Source organism: Pleurodeles waltl, chromosome 7 (assembly GCF_031143425.1).
Source record: "Pleurodeles waltl isolate 20211129_DDA chromosome 7, aPleWal1.hap1.20221129, whole genome shotgun sequence".
Taxonomy (NCBI): domain Eukaryota; kingdom Metazoa; phylum Chordata; class Amphibia; order Caudata; family Salamandridae; genus Pleurodeles; species Pleurodeles waltl.
Window position 1 is genome coordinate 1,148,378,440 of NC_090446.1, and position 20,905 is coordinate 1,148,399,344.

General features: G+C 44.5%; 1 protein-coding gene across 6 annotated transcripts in view; it reads right to left on the reverse strand.

The window, feature by feature from the left end:
• Positions 1-20,905, reverse strand: part of RHBDF2 (rhomboid 5 homolog 2) — a 339,409-nt gene that overhangs the window by 81,228 nt on the left and 237,276 nt on the right. For all 6 annotated transcript variants that reach the window (XM_069200232.1, XM_069200228.1, XM_069200230.1 and 3 more), the window contains 3 exons: positions 5,527-5,683; positions 4,184-4,317; positions 1,861-2,056 (listed from right to left, as the gene is read on the reverse strand). In XM_069200232.1, the coding sequence (XP_069056333.1) occupies positions 1,861-2,056; positions 4,184-4,317; positions 5,527-5,661 (465 nt within the window). In that variant the 5' untranslated portion in view covers positions 5,662-5,683. The remainder of the gene's footprint in view (positions 1-1,860; positions 2,057-4,183; positions 4,318-5,526; positions 5,684-20,905) is intronic.

The window sequence follows — 20,905 nt, forward strand, 5'->3', positions numbered from 1 at the left end:
CACAGAATATCACTCATCGGTATGAACAAGGGGCTAATGGCTGTGGACCCCTAGTAGTAAATGGAGTGCCCCTACTCTCCTATAAGGTGTTACCGGGAATAAATCATAAACGCATCAGTTGCACTCTGCGGGTTTGTCCTGCTTCATAGATGCCTATGTGAAAAGGACATGGCAGGCAAAGAATAGAGTAAATTACAGGAGGGGTAACAAGTAAGGGGGCTCATAGAATGTACAGGACACCTTGCAGAAGATGAGAAAAGGGGAAAATGTCGGCATTTAACTGTTGATTTCAGAAAAGAGAAGGGGTACAGGAGGGCATAATGGAAACAGATTAAAAGAATAAGTGCAGATATAAAATGATAGACAAGACAATGATGCTAGGAAGGGATGCAGATGCTGCTGGGAGACAATCGTATACTGTGAAGAGGTTGATGAATGGAGGCGAAAGGATTGGAAGCAGGAAAATTGAGACGTGCATCACACAGTTACAGAGCAAATTGCCCCAAAAAAAAGTGGTACTAATGGCTGGAATGAAGATGCGTAACAACTCAATGTAATATAACGGTGATGAAATGACCAACAGGGAACATGATATCGATCAGGATGGATTTTGGACTCTGGAAGGGCTGAGTGCAGCAAATGGTAGGGATGCGTTCACTCTTGAAATGCCCTGTAATCTACATAGCCGAAGTCCTAACAAATGTCTTTAGGATGGGCCAATGGACGGAGGGAGCTTACAAATACAACATCCCGGAGCTGTAAAATCAGATCTCTGATCCGGTTATTCATGGATGGCTTGGCTAATGTCCCGCTGAGCAGCCGAGCGGCCAGCTGATTCAAATGCTTATCTAGTACAGACTGATGGAAAGTTCAGGTCTGCTCTAGCTAAATTCACTGTGGGAAGTTCATAATTTCAAAAGTCAATGTTATTATCCTTCCCATGCTACATTCCCTGCATGGCAGATATGTTTTTCTTTCACGCATGGAGGGTTTAACTCCTACTCCCATGAGCTCCGGAATGCTATGGACGGTCTCAGAGTACCCTAATCCTTTTCTACTCCTTTTCTAGCTTTGTGCTGCATGGCCTCCATCCTCCTTTTTTTGGCATATACCACAGCTTTGTGGATACGTTTTGAATCACCTACCCCCCCCATACCATTACCAAGTCTTGCATCGCCCTACATGCATGTGGCTCAAGAAGTACTCCTACCCCTGCCTCCACCCCCTTCTGTGGCTTCTCTTCATTGTTGCCAGTGCACTTTCGGTGCTGGAAATGTCTTTGGTGCAGCCAAAAACTGACTGCATTACAAACAGTTACAGTTACTGTTACAGTATGGTTGTTTCCTTTGTTACCGTACATAGGGAGGGTGACATGGTATTGTAGAATGATAAAGGAAGCTATTTTCTTTAAAGGTGCCAATGACTACCTCACCTGGTGGGTTACGAATATGTAAAGAGGCGTTCCCCTTGGAAACTAGAAGATGAATGCCTGGCTTGGATGGGCAGCATAGTAAAGAGAATTTACAAAAGAAGGTAACTGATTGGCTTTGAATAATAATGAGAGGTTGTGCTGTAGAGTTGGGTTACTTTGTTACTGTGCAATTGAGGCATATGCTTGCATTGAATCTTTGTAAGATTAAACAAGGTTTTTTCATACAGAAATACCATTTGGCAACCATTTTGAATGATGTAAAGGGCTTGCTTTGTGGACCATTCAGGGTTTTGGAATGATGAAAGAAGGCTGATAAGGAACCAAGTAGGGTGCAGGGATGACACCGAATTCTAGTCATTAAGCAGTGTTGTACCTTATGAAGCTTCCATGTGGCACGGTTCGATGGCTTGGAATGATAAGGGTCTTACCTTTGGAAACTTGCAGGGGGCAGGCGACTCAGTTGCTTGGAAGGATGGAGTCTCCTGGCTTGGCAGTTCAACGTCCCGCTGATATTGGGTCTTGAGTTTCCCATATCTCTGGCTGCAATGCTGCAAGCTCTTCCGCTGCCACTGCTGACGCTTACCTTCCCAGTCACCACTGACACCAAACCACTGTGCGGTCCCCCTAGTGAAACAAGGACAGGATGAATCGCTTAATAACTTTCACTATCCTCGCCAAGCTGGAATCTATCAGTGAGGTAGGTTATATACACAGGGCACTTGCAGTTACACCCACCAAAGAAGCTGAAAGGTTCAACTAGGACATCAGATCAAGTGACTCTTTGTGCGTACAGCTGCACCAAACCCCACTGGAGATGGCAAAACCCATACTGTTTGCCATACAAAGCCTTACAGTGGATTTCATGTTAACAAAAAAATACATGTTACAGGGTACACAAGGCAAAAAGATACAATTAGACATTAAAAAAAATGAACCTTCACTGCAGATAATTACTTAGAACAGTGTCCAGACATAAAGTGTATCCTAAAATGTTTAATATAAGAAAGGACAGTATATTAATTTCACTCTTACTTTGCAATGGCGCCTACATTTTGGCTTGTTTTTCATTTTAAACAGAGACCTATTCTAAGTAGAAGAGACTTCAAAGTTCTGAGTGACTACATCAAACAACCCTCTCAGTGCTTTATTATACGAGACACTTCTCCACTCTACATCATTTCAGATAGCAGTTTGAAAATGGCTCAGTTTCATAGATAAAATGTGTTCAGAAATATAAATGAAATGACAGGGTCTCCAGTGGATAATGTTTCAGGACGCATTAGGAATCCAAGCTAGTAGCATAAATACCTGTGAAAAACAGGCAATAATTGGCTTATATGAGTGAACATGAATTTGTTCTATGGGCAGTTTGCAAATGTGTACTAAATATTGTGTTTCTGTAATCACCCAGATGGTACATGTTTTATTAAGGCCATCTCATTAACTGCGGTCTATGGTGATGTTTAATTTAATCCAACCCATTAGGAAGAGTATTTTTTACTTAGGCAGTTAAGCTCACCTAAAGCTCGGATCACTTTTGATTCTGTTTGTTTCATGAACTAAAATCGCCTTTTCTCACAGATCGGAAAAGCATCTGGCCTGTTCAGAACTTTTTTCAAGTAGTATCTGAAAGCTCATGTGCATTTCTATCATGTATTCAAGAGTATTCCGAAGATTCAGGCATGAGCAGCTTCCCAGGACACCAAAATACAGTTCCTGTTCCTGCTATTCATTAAGGTTAGACCTTGAACTAACCAAAGTCCTCGTGGTTGATTAGCTACCCATCCCAGGGATTTACACCGCAAAAGACGGCCCGCTTTTAGCTGTATGTTATTAACTGTAAGTCTTTATTTATGTAGCACTCTTATACAGTGCTGGATCCCTTAGGTGTTTTATGTCAAAGGATAACTTCAGCACATGCTGTGGTTTGAGAGGATACCAATAAGAAGAGTAAGCGAACAATAGAACTCCATCAGAGAAGAGGAACGAGGAAGGCGGGAAGGGGCAGACAATTGCCCCAGTTAAACGTTATGGTACAGTTGTTACTTTCGGGGTTTCCTTTTGTGACGCTTACTCTGTCTGAGGTGTATACCTGCTTTTACTCAGCAGTCCCCTTGCCAAGAATATCATGGCTTCTGTCCTTTGGGTTAGACTCTTTGTGCCTCACATCCGTCTAGAGGCGACACACTCTGAAACTTTCATCGTGAGAGTGGGAAGTGCTTTTAAATTTAATTTCTGAACCTTAACCAAGTATCAAAAGACAAGTTTTTGGAGGACTTCTGTTCTTCCTTTTTGAAGTTCAGCAGAGCTAGAGAGCTGCTAACTAAAGGCAATTCTAGGATTCTGTTTTTGGCACTGACAGTAAATGAGGTGCCATACCTCATCTAGAGGTATCGAATATGGCCACATTGCACTTGAAGAGGGGCTGGGAAATGACACTTTTTGACTGTCAAAAAACACCAGCCCCTGCCCTGGTTGGGAGTCAGGTCATATTCTTGCTACCATGTGTGCAAATTTAAAATTTCAACCCAGGCGACTCCTCAGGGGAGCAGCCACTTCAGAAGGATTGGGTGAGTAGTCTTATGAAATCGATCAGATGGGTATCCTCAGTAGTGTCAGAGAGACTACATGAAATACTTCTGAGACATGCATCCCCACGGTGGATGAAGGCCTGACTCTCAGTGCTCTTCTGTCCTCTCGCCTAGACACAAGAAAATTATGCTCAAGGCAAGTGGTCCAGTGAATGGTTACCTGCGGATGCTCTGGGACAGGGATCCTTGCCTGTGCAGACCCGGTCGCTTTCCAGAAGCATGGCTTTCGTTCCTTCGACGCTCCTGTGGCTCCTGCAGGCTCACACTCTTTTGGTACACTGGTTTGTTCAGGGGCTGCAGAGGAAGAAAAAGAATCAACGTGAAATCCCCCATTCTAACTATTCTAACTCTCCAAAGAAGTAGAAGATTGAAAGAGAAAGGGGAAAAGAGGGAAAGGTAATAAAAACAGGGGGCTGATTTGAACAATGTAGGAAGAGGGGAGAAAAGTCGGAAAATGTACAAAACAGAAAGTGAGAGAGACAGCAGACAGGAAGAAAATGAGAAAACACAGATAAAATGAAAATGCCTGGGAGAAAATAATCGGGGGGAAGCAGAGATAAGGAGTTCACGGGGTGGGAGAAAAGTACGGCAAAAAGAAGGCATAGACATGAAACAATATTCTCTCTCCCTCAAACAACTTGCACCTCAATGTGGCGGACAGTGGGGCATCTTGTCCTGCTAATACTGAAGGCTGAGTAGGGCTAACATCACCACACCAGAAGAGGGATGATCTGGTGGGAGCCTGGTGTTCTGTTAGTGGCCTCTGTCCCTGCAAAAGGGTTGATGCAGACAGTCAATCCATGAACCAGTGAGGATGGACTTTAAAGGAGTAGAAGATTATAGGATCACAAGAGGAAGTTCTAAGACTAAGAAGTGCATGGGTTTTATTTAAGGACCAGCTGCATCATGAACGGCTCCTTAGCCTCTCTGGCTGATAAGTGCTCCACCTCTCCTGGTTGTGAGACTAGGGAAGAAAAATGTAAAAAAGGATAAAACAGGAAGCAGAACAATTAAACAACATCTCAACACCCAGCTGGACCACCCCAATACTATTTTAATTCAGGAAAGAGCTGAACACGCCTCCTAAGAGAAAAATATAGTTTTGCCGATGCAGAATATGCTCTTCCCCTCAGAAAATTCTATAACTCCCTGACCTTGAGCATCTTCACTAAGGTATTTTTGCCTCTGATGATTTACAGTGCTCTACTGCCACTGGCTAGGTTCACTCTATAAATACCCATATACACTGAGAAATGTAGGCACAAAATGTAAGCATAAAATGTAAGCTTGCCTATTCTAATTAAGGGAATGCAAGGGACAACCAGAATTATTAAGTGTAAAACAGGTTTCAGATATTTTTGCTGTTTGGCTAGCACTTGCTGTACAGCAGCAGATATCAATTCATCTCCATGGAGTGAGGGTGTTACAACCATGAATTTGTTTTCTATCTCCCCATTGCCCCAATCCCCCATGAATCAGTTACGAACTTGAGCGCCATCATACCTGTGTCAGCTCCGTCATCTTGCGGGCTCTGTGTTCTTCTGTTGGCGGGATCGTGATGGACAAATTGGGGGGCTTCCGGCTCTGAAGGCGACTGCTGCTCTGGTTATTCAGCTCGTTATCTTTGGAGGACGACATCTTGTAAATGGTTTTGGTGGACCTACAGGGGAGAAGGAGAGAGACACGAAGCCACCGATGAGTACACGAGTGGCTTTCGTTCTAGCATCACTTGATGACAATCCTGCAACCTCAACTGATCCAAATGCACCCGACACGATTTCAAATTATGAATGTGAAATAGGAAAGCGTCGATTGTTGGAGCCTAAGACAAGGGACAGCTATCTTTCAGGTGACACATGCTGCCCAGGGATATTACACACTCGTGTTTGATACAACAGAGCGATCTTTTAGGTTACACAGATTTCACAGGTTCATACTTCAGTCAACAAAATAGTCATATGTCAGAGAAGAATCTCCTTAGGTCCCGTTTTGCAGTTATGCAAACTGCCATGTTACAAAGTCCTTTCCACCTTATATAACTCAGAAAACAAAGGCATCGACTCAGATTTCAGCATTTTCATGGTAGATTCACCCAGTGCTTAATCTGTAAATAAAAACGTGCCTGTGCCCGAAGCTCTCCTCTGAAACACGCTGCTGCTTAAATGTGCGAGCACCGAATACTGAGGCAGCATAACCCTGACGCCATCAGTCTATTTTAATCTATTTACAGCCGCTCCCTGCCCCTTTAGCGCACTCTTGCAGCTTTCAGATTTCTCCCTTTGTAACACTTTTTCGTTTTTCTCTTCTTCCGTCTTTCCCATAATTCTCATTTGCTAGCAGTAAATGCTTGACGCAGAAAAAAAAAACCTGCCGGCCCTCAAAAATAAGGGCCGGCGCCGCACACCGCAAACCACCGGCTCAAATTAAGCACTGGATTCACCCCTCTGAATGTGCAGATCAAACATGCCTCGGGCAACAAAGCAATGTCTCCTTTTACGCATCTCATAATATTCTACAGCAGGAGTCTCCGAGGAGTAGCTTGCCAGTACCATGGGGTGCTGCCTGACGTGCAGCATGGTACTCAATTCTAGGGTCTTGTTTAGCCATAAACCATTCTGTGCAGGTCTGGGACGTGGTGTGCCGCGGATTGTGCGCTACTCCACTTGTGCTACATGCAGGACTCTCCGGGAGATGGTATCGTTTGTTCACATGTTGCGTCCCAGAGGAAGATATCACTATTGTGAGCACTGTAGTGCTAATCCTGGCACGTAACCGTGTGTTTGGGCACTGGACTGCATGTAATGCAGTGGTGACGGAGTGAACACTATACCTGCACGCGGAATATTTTCTTATTTATTTTCGGATCTTGCACTGACTCTTCTCTCGGATTGTTTAGCAGACAACCACACGGATTGTATCTATGGCTGTGGTTCCCAACCTATTCACTTCTGCGGACCCCCACTTTATCATTACTGGAACCCGGGGACCCCCCACTGAATTATTATTGGAATCTGGGAACCCCCCCATTGAGTCATTACTGAAAGCTGGGGATCTAATCTGTTAATATTATTACATTTTCTAAGCAGTTATGGACCCCCTGAAGAGGATCCCCAGACCACAGGTTGGGAACCACTGATCTATGGTTTGTATTTGTGGCTGCTGAATCTGCTACCGTTCAAGGTATGAGGAGCATCTATACCTTTTTCTTGTTATTTTCGTTGCTAATACATTATTGTAACGTTAAGGGCCCTGTTATTATTTTGTAGAATATCAGTAAGTCTACGCTGTCCTACTGAGACCAGTGGACTAGTTCCCTTTGGGTTGACACATCGACATATCATGGGGATATCCGAACTACAGAACTCAAGCTATGGATACCCTTGTGTTAATGTTGGAACTCGTGTTATTCAGATGTATATATGTAAATATGTTCTGTTGCACAGAGCACATTTTGCACCTTGAGAGGCATGCACTGATTTTTCAGATTCATGATGCTGTAAAAAAAATAATAATCATCTTGTGATTATACTTTAGGCCTATAATTGCATTTATTGATACGCTTCCACACCCATAGTGGATCAGGTACCAGTGGGGTGGCAGATCTTTGAAAACATTAGACCCACGGGACCATTGTGTATTTCTTTAACAAGTTGACCCGGGTTCCGTAATGGGTGTATGGGCTGATCCTTATGTTCAGTATATATCAGTAATGTGGAGGAGTTTTATTATGATAAAGTGTAAGGCGCCTGGTTGTTGGTGCTCAACTACAAAATTTAATTCTAAATATTGTCCAGCCAAAATAATGTTTGCAGCATGCAGACTGCCACAATACCATGAAGACAAGTATGTAAAGGTAAGTATAGTTTTATGTACGTTCTTAACTCCATATCTATTTATCTTGAATATATAAATATTCAAGGTATGTGGATGTGGAGTTTGGAATTGTAAATCTATGCTTACCTCTATATGTACATTCATGATAATGTATTAGTCAATATTATGAACAATATATTTCACCATCACTCAATACTGTAACCTACTTTTGGGTGGTCGCTACTAGTTATTCTACATGATATAGCTACTATTGTGATTGTATCTGTAAAAGTTGAAGACCCCTGTTCTACAGACTTATGGCCTAGTTACAACTTTGGTGGTCCCACCACAGGACCGCCAAAGCCGTGGGGGGGACGCCACCGTCATACCAGTGGCTCCCCCCTCCTTATTGGAATGTTCCACCGGGCTGACCGGCAGAAACATTGTAATAGAGCGTTCCCACCGGTCAGTCTGGCGGGAATAGTGCTACGGTAAAGGACTCGGTTCCCTTAAGGCAGGGCTTACGGGAGCTGAGTCCTATACTGTAGTATACAGGGGGCCAACCAGCACCCTTGGAATGCACAATGTCTGCAAAGCAGACAGTGCGCATTCCGACAGTGCTGGGCAGGGGGACCCCTGCACTGCCCATGCCATGGGCAGTACAGGGGGCCTCACCTGTGGCCCCTCGGCACTGACTTTCCGCCAGCCTTTTCTTGGTGGGGTCCCCGTCATGAAAAGGCTGGTGGAAATTGGGGTTGTAATCAGCCAGGCGACACTGAGTTCAGAGCCGCCATGGCTGGTTACAACTCCACCAGCCGGCACCCCGCCAGGATATATGATCCTGATGGTAGCCACAGTTGCCAGGGTTGTAATCTGGCGGTTTGGTGCCAGGAGTGCAGTGGTCTGACTCTCACCAAATGTTTGGCAGCCCTCGGACCGCAAAACTCATAATAAGGCCTTTAGACTTCATGCAGCTTAGATACCCCAGCAGAACAGACCTTAAAGAATCAAGCATCAGTCACCCCCTCAACAAACCATTGTTTGGAGGCACATAAATCAACAGATTTTTCAAGAAGTCGAGGTACCTCTTTGCAGCTAGCTAAACAACAGCTCCTCATATATACCAGGGCACTGAGTTATTACCTTGCGTACCTCACACTTGTTGCTTTTTCTACTCCAAGCTAGAGTAATTATAGCATTTATGGGATCAGTTTAGTGCCACCTCTTAAGCAAAAAAAATGTGTTAAGAGCAGGTGCTAAAAAAATATTTAAAAACCCTAAGAAAAACCGATACGGGTAAGTACTGCAATGCTTACTAATACCGTTTAAATACACTGCTGAGTTAAAGGAGAGGTGAGAATTCATTATAAAGTCACTGCAAGTGACCCCTATGGTAGGCCCTTCTAGCCCAGAGGGCAGGGTTCTGGTACCTGTGTGTGAGGGCACCCCTGCATGAGCAGAGGTGCCCCTATGAACTCCAGCGCCATTACACTGGACTTCGTAAGTGCGGGGAAGCCATTTTACCCATGTACTGGGGGGCCACCATTGGGTTCTTCCAGTCTTGGCTGGGTCTTACATAATCCTTTTCCAAATTTCTCCTGTTGGGTTTGGGGGAAACCAGGTACTTATCACCTCTGCTCTCCTGGTCACTAGGAGTCACTTTGGTACTCACATCTTGAGGTCCCTAGTTCGTCCAGCTCCCCACTACTGAGTCTACTTCCCTGGGTCGGGGAGTGCCTTTCACACACCACTTTTTTAGTACATGGTTTGGCCCTCCACTAGGGCCCTCACTGTTTACCTATACTTTTACCAATGGTTATTGCTTTCTATGCTCTTTACTGATTACTAATGTGTATAAAATAGTGTGTTTACTTACCTCCAGTTGGGGGATTGCCTATTCGGTATTCTAGCAATTGTGTTACTATAATGAAGTACCTTTATTTTTGTAACACTGTGTGGTTCTTTCCTGTATGATCGTGCTGTGTGACTACAATGGCATTGCTTGAGCTTTGCATGTCTCCTAGAGAAGTCTTGGCTGCTCATCCACAGCTACCTCTAGAGAGCCCTGGCTTCCTAGACACTGCCTACACTTCACTACTAGGGGAAAGCAGTATAAAGGTGATAACACCATACACCAGGTCAGCTTCCTACATCAATGACAAGCAGTACTAGAATATATTTTTGTGGTTCCTATCGTTATGGTGTCATGGTAATTCCCAGAGTTAAAAGTGCTCACTTTTCTTAATCACTACTCATGCTCAAACATTTTAACAACTAGCATGTATTGTTTGCAAGCTAGGACTTCCCAACATTAGGCACAGAGAGTGGTCCTCTTCTTGTATGGTCTCCACTCAAGCCTCAAAACATAGGACCAGTAGCCTTATAAATGTGTTTGAATGCAATAATCTGGGGAAAAATCGTTGACTGCACATTACAATCACAGCCCTGTTCAAGGAATACTAATAGGGAAGCAAATTTGCCCTAGGACCAAGTATTTCAGAAAGTTCACAGAACTAAGACATCATATAAAAAAATAAAAGCTTGACGTTCAATAAAGCAGCTACAGGAGAAGAGAGCAACAAGAGAGATTATGCTGGTAAAGAAAAAAAGTAACAAATTGATAGAAACAGCAAAAAAGAATATTTTAACATACAGTGGGTAATTTTGTTTGGGATTTGCCAATCTTGTGACTGGAGTAAAGTTAGGAAATTTGTGGATGCACTGGGTACTAATAGTGTACAAGCTTAACATACTATTATTTCAGAGGAGACTTGGTAACAACACATATGCTTTATGTACGTAGAAAGGGAGAGGATAAATTGCACACAATCAAGCACTGATACAGGCAGCATAAGTCTCTCAAGGCGTTATCTCTGAAGATTCCTTCTCTGCCAGCAGACTGAATTATGCACCAAGCCCAAATGGCATGCCATCTGCCCTAGTGACACAAGATATAGAATTTTAGAACAGCAGTCTGTTACCCTTGTATCGATCATGCTTGGCAACAGCTTGCATTTCTGACTCATGGGCAGGATCTATCATGTGCCCTTTGTTTAAAAAGGGAGAACACGCTAAGCTAAGTAATTATAACATGACTGCCCTTCTGGAGGTCGAAAGAACCTTTTATGCTTGATTGCTTCAGACAAATTTGAAGAAGCTGACTAAGAGGAATAACCTGATTCCCCTCTTTCAGACAGGTTTTTGCAAGTCATACAGCCTCTGGGGGACAGACTGTCAGGCCAACACCAGCCCCCGTCACACAGCAGTCAGACAAGTACTCTGCAGAGCACGCACTTCCTTACTCATGAAGGACTTGTAACTGGAACTAAGTGGGAGGGTTTGTGCCCCACTTTTATACATAACCTCGCGCCAGAAAAATGTTGATCCACTGTCTCAAACTTCATAAAACAGTTTGAGGTATTTCTCGATTCAAGAGTCCCTCTCAGGCTTTTCCCCAGACACAGCCTTTGTGTAGTGATGCTTCTCATAGCAAGTAGAACTGTGGCACAACATAGGTACAATGAAATGTGAGGTTACAGCACCTGCCTGTCATTAACCCCTTTAACGTGGCAATCAGGTTTAAACAGCAGGGCAGACCTGACCTAGAAGCTTCCTCACCTAGCACAACTGAGTCTACAACCCCCCCTCACCTCTATAGTCTACAAACAACTAAATGCCACTGCTCAGCAATAATTAATCAGCAGCCTCTTCATAAAAAAAAGTCCTTATAAAATATTTAATAGTAGTCCTGTCTCCATCCTCTTCATTTCAGTGTCTGTATCTCCACCCTTCAGCCACATGAATGCAGACAATACACTTACACTGGGGAAGCTGCCCTCAACATCTATCTTGTGTGAAACCAGAGGCATTCAAGATGGATCCCACTGACTGCAGTACTCAGGCTCACTCACACAAAAACCCCTACTATTGCACACATGCCACAAACATGCTCTCGACACATACAGAAGCCTGTGCAGGGTTTTAGGAATACAATTAACAACTTTACATAAGTGAGCCTGTAAGGCTACACTCTCAGTAACACAGATAAAAAAGGTCAGATCACACTGTCAATTTTGAAAACACTGTATGCTGCAATCACCACTTTATGCTCTCTATCAAGTACAAGGACAGTAGTTATCTGTCTTCTATAAGGGTATTCTTGATGCACTTATTCAGATCAAAGAACAGGTCCAGGACCTTTCATAGTCAGAGACAGGCCTTGGGCTTAGCGTAAACTCATAGTAGCGTGATTTTAGGCCAAATAAAAGTCAGAGCACAAGAATTACATGCAGTTGGGCACTTCCAGCAGGGGAATACACTTGTATACCATACGACATTCATGGCCCAACAAAAGTAAAGGCATTTACTTGGCATCTGAATAATGGCCCAATAGATTGGGTTTCAGGTTACAATGTTCTTCCCGTTTGGAGAGAAGATGAAGGTAGTACACAATGCTGTTATCTAAAGTTAAGAGAGAGCTAAATGCCTACCATTTGGCTTACATCATATATGATAAACTCAAACGGTGTGGTGGGGACAAGGATTTTTAACAAATGGTCATTACCTATTTGATTATAACCAATTTATTATTGATGCTCATTTTGGGAATCACTGTGTTTTCTAGGTTGGCAGGGGATTCATCCTTATGGAAGAGGTGGTCTCACACACTTAGCTGTGTCATGCTTCATCATTGAACACCTCTCCCTCCCCTAGTAGGACACCAGGGCGGACTCAACCTCTCAGTAAACCTACACCAGAGGGAGTTCTTAGATAAGAACTACTGAATAGTAGTGGGATCGAGATCAGTTAACAATACTTCACAGACTACTGGTAGATATTACCTTTAATAGTGGTGCCTGTGGATATGGTTAAAAACGTATTGATGCCAAATGTGAGCATAATGACTCAACCCATCTTCAGAAAGCCAACATGTTTCTGCCCTCACTCTAAGGCTATCCTAGTCTGGGGCATTCTTAAGGGATACGGATTCCTATTTATGAGAGGTGTACTAGCACCTACCCTACTATGTGGAAAACAAATAGACACACTCAAGTCCTGAGCGAGAAATAATCTTCAAAGGACCTATTGGAGTTACGCATAACATGCTCTTAAGAAACAAGTGCTTAATCTCAAATTTTTCTTAACCCAATACAGGCACAATGTATTCCCACCTTCATATATTTACATGAGGAATTCCGTGGTAGACTGTAAAATGGGTGCCCTTTGCTCAGTACTCCCAGTTTAGGACTGTGCTTTTACTTCCATGTTCTTTGAAACAATGTCAGATAAGGCCACATTAGGCTAGAACGTGACCGGATATTTTCGTTCCAGCATGGCTGACTTGCTTGCTTACGGAGCTCTAGCTGGTGAATGTCACTTATGATGGGGGCGCAATTTGAAAACACACATTCTTTGTTTGTGTCCTAGACTATGGTTTAAGCAACACACTTTTTAAACAAATGTTTTTAGAACTAGGGATCAGAATCGTCAAAAGTGCAGAAATGGCTAATGGTAGAAACTTAAATTCTCAACAGACTGCAAGATCAGTCAATCGTTCTGAATGTGTAAATCTATTATTAACGCGCCAATAGCTGGCGTCCTCAATGATCAGAGGCCTGATGCTACAACATAATCTTCGGCTGACCCGCGTGCGTCAATGAATGCTACATTTCAAGGTGCCCCGAATGTTATGGATAAGCATCTTCTATTATTCTTACATAAACTGCGTGTACAACTAGTTATACTCCATGATTATGTTGTTTTGCCATCAGTAATTCTTGCAGTGCTATGCAAAAGATGATATACGTGTTCTATTGAATTTGTATTACAATTTGTAGGTCTGGCCTTTGAGACAGTTTTATCTGTCTCGACAGACTATTGTGTTTCCCGAAAAAACTTACAAAGTACACATACATAAAGAGATTTTTGGTCAGTGACCTTCACTCATTAATTTGTTAGTTGGCATTCACAGTTTGCATCCGCCCACTATACCATGCAGCACAGAACATTGGGCCCACCCACTGTCAACACCGGCTTCCTTCACTTTCAGCGACTGCACAAAGCGTATGCACACTGTTCAAATAGTGCTTAACTCTTCAGTGACAAAGCTGGTTTAAAGCGTGCTTTCAATAGTGTTTATTTTTTATGTTAATTTTAAATACGTTATTTATTTTGCCTGCACCTTGAGTGCCCAGTTTGCTGGGAGTTTATTTTCCATCTTTTTTATTTATAGTTTATGTTGTAAAGTATAACTGACATTGACCTATGTGTGCTTGGTTACGTCATAATTTAATATTGTCTCATTCACAAACAACAATAATAATAAAAGACGTGGTGCACAGAAAAGCTTTTTTAGTTAAAAACAAAAAAAACATAACTAGTAAAACAGCCATATCAGTGAACGTTTACTTTTATCATTTGTATTACAAACATACGATGGCCATGTTTAACAAGTTTTATTACAGTCACCAAGAACTAGCCACTTATTTTGTTCCTGCATGTGGTGGGTAGAGACAATATGGTCCAAAATACCCCTTGCTTATTATTTGCAGTGACCTTTCTGTGCATCTTATAGGAACAGAAAGACCCCTAGGCTTTGTTCGGCCACGTGGTGTGGTGGTGGTGGTGGGGGGGGGGGGGGCAGAAAAAGGCAAGGCTGGTATCACCTGCCCTGCTTCGGTATGTCACATGCAGTACTAGTACAAGCACTACATTATACTGTGGTTTTACACCTTCAGCAGGTGTAATGAAGTTACTCGAGCAGGCAATGACAGGATTTATACTAGATGTAAGGGCAGAGTTACCGCACCATTTACTGGAGGGAGAAGGCATATATAGCATCATGTTCTGAAGTGAACTCGGATACTACAGCATAATTTGAGCAGGCAGGACACCGTGGCGATCACATAAGCGGGCAGGAATACTGCAGCCTCTATATTCGGGCTGGAGTACAGTCAAAAACTGTGGTAGTCCTGAATGCAGCTTTTATTTACACATGCAGACGTCCCTCTGCTTCTTTTTGCGGCATGGATAGCGTGGCATCTAACTCGGGCAAATATGGCTGGTGCAACAATTACTCGAACCCGCAGGGGAACCTGGCGTTTCTTCGAGCAGGCAGGAGCACCCCAACATTTTCTAAAGCAGGTAGGAGCACCGCAGCATTTCCTCTAGCACAGGAGTACTGTGGCAGTCCACGAGCATGCATTTCCTCGAGGACAACGGGCACTGTGCCCTTCCTCGAGTACAGAGGTGCACTGTGACATTCCCCGAGCAGTGATACCCTGGTGTACCCTTAGTCCTAGACACAGATATCTGAAACCTCGGGGCCACAGGATAACACCTTGTTGTTCCATTGCTCAAGGCAGGATACGTGACAGCGAGCGAGCAGTGGAGGGGGCAGGCTCTGCCCGGCTCTCTCTCGCTGACCCAGAACACCGTCTTCATGCTGCAGACGCTCAGACAGATTGTGTGAAAGTACCAGACTAATCTGTGTGTTGTGGAGACTTTAGGGGGAAGCTAACGAACTCCAAGGTCAAGGGCAGGTGGTGTGATCTAACCGCACGAGGACACGACAACAGTGAGAGGGGCCGTGGGAAGAATGACCCCGCGGGGACATGCAAGAGGGGGGCCCTGGGGAACAGGTGAGGTTAACCTTAGAATACACACTGGGGGGTGAACCCCCGGAGTACATATGTCAGAGGGCCCACCGGGGCATGTGCCCTGGGGAACTGGGAGGAGTATTTCCTAGACACCTGGGAGTGGTGGACCCCTGGGGTACTTGGGAGGAGGACCCGGAACGGCTTATATATGGTGAACCTTCTGAGTCACACGAATGAATTAATTTATTCATCAGGATATAGTTACTTAAAACCTTACGATATGATAAAAAAGACAATTTTTTAAAACCGGTAAACTTAATACTGAAAATACAAATATTTCAAATATCTAAAGTGCTTTTACCTCTACGATTAAGCTATTAATTTAGCAAAACAAGAGGATATAGAATAATGTAATTGGTGCAGTTCCCGGAGAAAGTTTTAGTTTCAAATGCCTGTGCCAGCATACGGGATATGCAGTTTTAAAAATCACCCCCTACCTTTGAGAGCGTAGTTGCCTTGTTCTGTTGTTCATCAAAGATGACAAACTTTGTCAGGCGGGCCATTACTTGGGGTTTTTGTTCCTGTAAACAGAATCACGTGGATTGGCGACACATTCTGACTCTATGATAAACAAGTCCAGTAGAAGCTTTCTGCGTGCAGTTAGCAACGTGGGACAGATGCATATTAAGTGCATAAAGGATTCTTGCGGTCCGAGGCGTAGCTTGCATGACAGAGTGGTAGGCTTTGAGGCCCATGGAGGTGTTGCGTCATTAGTTGGAAGCAGGACAAGTCGTAGTACAAAAAATTTCGATTTATGGAAGCCGCTAATAGTTTCAAACCGATAGTTCTGGGGAGTTAGGGATGTGTAAGTGTTGATGCACCGCCATGCAGGACTGCGTTTGCAGAAGCGTTCCTTGTCCTGCTTCCAGGATAGGAACTTGACTCGTTTGTTCATTGCTAGTCTGAAAGCCTGGTATTATATTGGCAGATCCTACAGGTGCTGCACAGACAGTGTTTTCAGGGCCTCTCTCCGCTCGCCTTGGCCCAGTGATCTGAGTGGCTGTGGTCCTGGATCTCTTTCCAGGCGAGAGATTTCAAGGCATTGGATGGACAAGCTCAGGTAGATGACAGATATTTTAGGACTGCCCATTGTTGCGTTTGTTCTTGATCGAGAAGCCCAAACTCTACTCTGATTTGCACAGGTGAAGTATGTTGAAGCAGATTGAATATTAGGTGATAAACTTTGCTCTGGGCGCTGTTAGGGAGATAATTCCACTGCCCCGGAAAGGCCACTGATCCGTATGAAAGCGCTGGAATCAGTTTTGATTTGATTACGGTTTCCAGGTTGGGATTAAAAACCTGCTGTGTAGGAAGCGATGAGCGAGGCCAGATGCGGTTTCAGGAAATTTAAATGCAGCTTGGACAAGTGCCTCTCTTGTTGCCTTCCCTGTTGTAATCCCCTAGTCACACCATCACAGTGGCACAACCTTCTCTTACTTCTTCGTAAGTAATCAAATGGACTGAATTAATTTCATTATCAATTTGTCTGTGTTCTTTTAGTTCCTAACCTCTTCCTAATATTTCCCCTAGACTATTTCTCCAAAGTGTAAGTAGCCCTGCCCTCACCATGTGCTCACATTGAATCATTTTGCCCTTGTTAACTGACCTTTGGCTTGCTTACATACTGGGATTGGGGCACCCCGGTCCCATCGCCACACAAGTTATTTTTGTCCTTTTGGGCCTGTTACCTTTGTAACAGTGATTCTGATCCTTCTACTCGTTCCCTTCGTTCCCTTAAGAAGCCAGGCCCTGATGATGGCCCTACTATAGGCGCATGTCGAAACATTGTTGACTACACCCGTATGATATATATCTGACTGACTCTTACTTTTGTTGTGATTATACTTATTTTGAAACACAACCCTACACGGATTCTAGTTCAAACAGTTGTATCCCCTGTTTTTACACGGTTTTAAAATTGTAAATTGCATTGCTAATCACAACAGCCTTGAGCATACGTTTTCTCACATTTGTAATTTCTTATACCTATGTCGTTCTTACTCAAAGATGTAAAGTATTAATAACTTATTACTGTTTTTTCATCTTAGTACCCTGGTATAACATACCCTTTTTAATTTTCACATTTACTGTTGATATATGATTGTTGTAAACTAATGTATTGGTTCATGAAGCACTGCCATAGGCCAAATGAAAACAATGGACAGCAGTGACAGCAGATGGAGCGTCTGAGAACATAATTATAAAAGCTCCCCTGTCCCCATTCAGTGTACGCCCAAATCCGGACATCCACCTCACCAAACAGACGCACCATGACATTCAAAACAGACAGACATTAAGGAAAACCATGGAGCGCTGGGAACGCAAATCTGTAATGAACAAAAACTATCTCCTAGAGGACTGTCCAATGTGTATTCCTTTAAAGAAAACTCAAGACTATTCCTCCACAAAACCAACCATTTCCCTGCCCAGCTTGTCGTGTCTGAGGTCTACCCCGTCCAACCGGTAGCGGAACAGCAACCTGCTCTTGGGCAGCTGGAGAACCATCTCCGAGACCCACAGACTACGGCTGCACAGTGGCAGAACGCAAAACCCCTCCCACCCCCCCAAAAAAAACAGTCCACTTGGAAATCATTCCGCAGGGAGATGGTTTCAATACAATCAATACAATCTTACAAATCATTATGAAATGGGAATTTGCAGTATCATTTCCGCAGTTCTGCTCTCTCATTGTATCTACAAATTTCAGCACAGAAATATGCTGGCCTCGATCTGGCCCAACGCACTATAGGAGGGGGACAACCATGTGATGCAATTAATAAAGTACCGCAATTGCAGGTAACCTCGGCGTACTGCTACATAACTGCCTGTGGGCTTGTTCCTCTGTTCAGAGTGCCATTTTGTAAGACTGGTGCCAAAAACGCACAAGACCTAAAGGCTGGTGGTCTACCAACAAGCCACCATAGCACCTTAATAGTCAGCACCATAATGCATGGTTCCCATTCATTATCGTCTGTCGTACATGTAGGAGGCTGGCCTGGCTTATAGTGGGTACCTGATGGTACTTACACTTTGTGCCAGGTCCAGTTATCCTTTATTAGTAGATTAGCAGTGTTCTAGCAGCTTAGGCTGATAGAGGTAGCTATAGCAAAGCAGCTTAGGCTGAACTAGGAGACATGCAAAGCTCCTACTATACCACTTATATCACATAGCACTATATAATAAGAATCACAATACTCAGAGTTACTAAAAATAAAGGTACTTTATTTTAGTGACAATGTGTCAGAAATATCTCAGAGGATATACTCCCTTAGGAGGTAAGTAAAATACACAAAATATAAACACAAACCAAAATCAGGCAAGCAAACAGTTAGAAAAGTAGTGCAAACACTGTAGAATACAATAGGATGCAATAGGCCTAGGGGCAACACAAACCATATGCTCTAAAAGTGGAATGCAAACCACAAATGGACCCCAGGCCTAGTATAGTGTGTAGAGGGTTGCTGGGAGTGTTAGAAAACACTAAGGGTGTCCAAGATACCCACCCCAAGACCCTGAAAAGTAGGAGTAAAGTTACCCTACTTCCCCAGAAACACACTAGAGTCGTGATGGGTCCAGGAATCCATCTTCAGTGCTTTGCATTCAGTTGTTGTCTTTGCAGAATCTCCTGAGGACCTGTAAAGGAAGGGGACCAAGTCCAAGAGTCACGAAAGGGTCCGGGGGGGGCAGGAGCCCACTAAACCCCGGATGAAGGTGCAAAAGGGCTGCCTCCGGGTGGAAGAAGCTGAAGATTCTGCAACAACGGAAGATGCCAGGAACTTCTCCTTTGCACAGAAGATGTCCCACGGCGTGCTGGAGGATGCAGAGTTGTTTCCATGCAGAAAGACTGCAAACAAGCCTTGCTAGCTGCAAAGGTCGCAGTTGAAGAAAATGGGTGCTGCCCGGGCCCAGGAAGGACCAGAAGGTCACCCCTTGGAGGATGAGACAGTGGGGGCGCTCAGCACCACAGAGAGTCCACGCAGAAGCAGGCAGCACCCGCAGAAGCACTTGAACAGGCGTTCAAGAAATCTGAGCACAGCGGTCGTCTCAACACTACAAAGGAGGGTCCCACGAAGCCGGTGGTCAACTCAGCGAGTTGAGCAATGCAGGACAGAGTTCTGGGGACCTGGGCTATGCTGTGCACGAAGGATTCCTTGCAAAAGTGCACAGAAGCCCTAGCAGCTGCAGATCACGCAGTACACAGGATTACTATCTGGCATGGGGAGGCAAGGACTTACCTCCACCAAATATGGACAGAAGGACCACTGGACTGTCGGGGTCACTTGGATCCAGCTACTGTGTTCCAGGGACCACGCTTGTCAAGATGAGAGGGGACCCGAGGACCAGTGATGCAGAAGTTTGGTGCCTGCATTAGCAGGGGGAAAATTCAGTCGACCCACGGGAGATTTCTTCTTGGCTTCCAGTGCAGGGTGAAGGCAGACAGCCCTCAGAGCATGCACCACCAGGAAACAGTTGAGAAAGCCGGCAGGATTAGGCGCTACAATGTTGCTGGTAGTCGTCTTGCTACTTTGTTGAGGTTTTGCAGGTGTCCTTGGCAGAAGTCAAAGAGAGAGATGCAGAGGAACTCTGGTGAGCTCTTGCATTTGTTATCTGAAGAGAAACCCACAGGAGAGACCCTAAATAGCCCTCAGAGGAGAATTGGCCACCTAACCAGGTAAGCACCTATCAGGAGGGGTCTCTGATGTCACCTGCAGGCACTGGCCACTCAGAGGCCTCCATTGTGCCCTCACACCTCTGCATTCAAGATGGCAGAGGTCTGGGACACACTGGAGGAGCTCTGGGCACTACCCCTGGGGTGGTGATGGACAGGGGAGTGGTCACTCCCCTTTCCTTTGTCCAGTTTCACGCCAGAGCAGGGGCTGGGGGATCCCTGAACCGGTGTAGACTGGCTTATGCAAGGAGGGCACCACCTGTGCCCTTCAAAGCATTTCCAGAGGCTGGGGGAGGCTACTCCTCCCCAGCCCTTAACACCTATTTCCAAAGAGAGAGGGTGTAACACCCTCTCTCAGAGGAAATTCTTTGTTCTGACCTTCCTGGGACTGGGCTGCCCAGACCCCAGGAGGGCAGAAGCCTGTCTGTGGGTTGGCAGCAGCGGTAGCTGCAGTGAAAACCCCAGAGAGTTAGTTTGGCAGTACCCGGGGTCCATGCTGGAGCCCCGGGGATGCTTGGGATTGGCACCCCAATACCAGATTTGGCATGGGGTAGAAATTCCATAATCTTAGACATGTTACGTGGCCATATTTGGAGTTACCATTGTGAATCTACATATAGGTATTGTCCTATATGTAGTGCATGCGTGTAATGGTGTTCCCGCACTCACAAAGTCCAGGGAAATTGCCCTGAACAATGTGGGGGCACCTTGGCTAGTGCCAGGGTGCCCTCACACTTAGTAA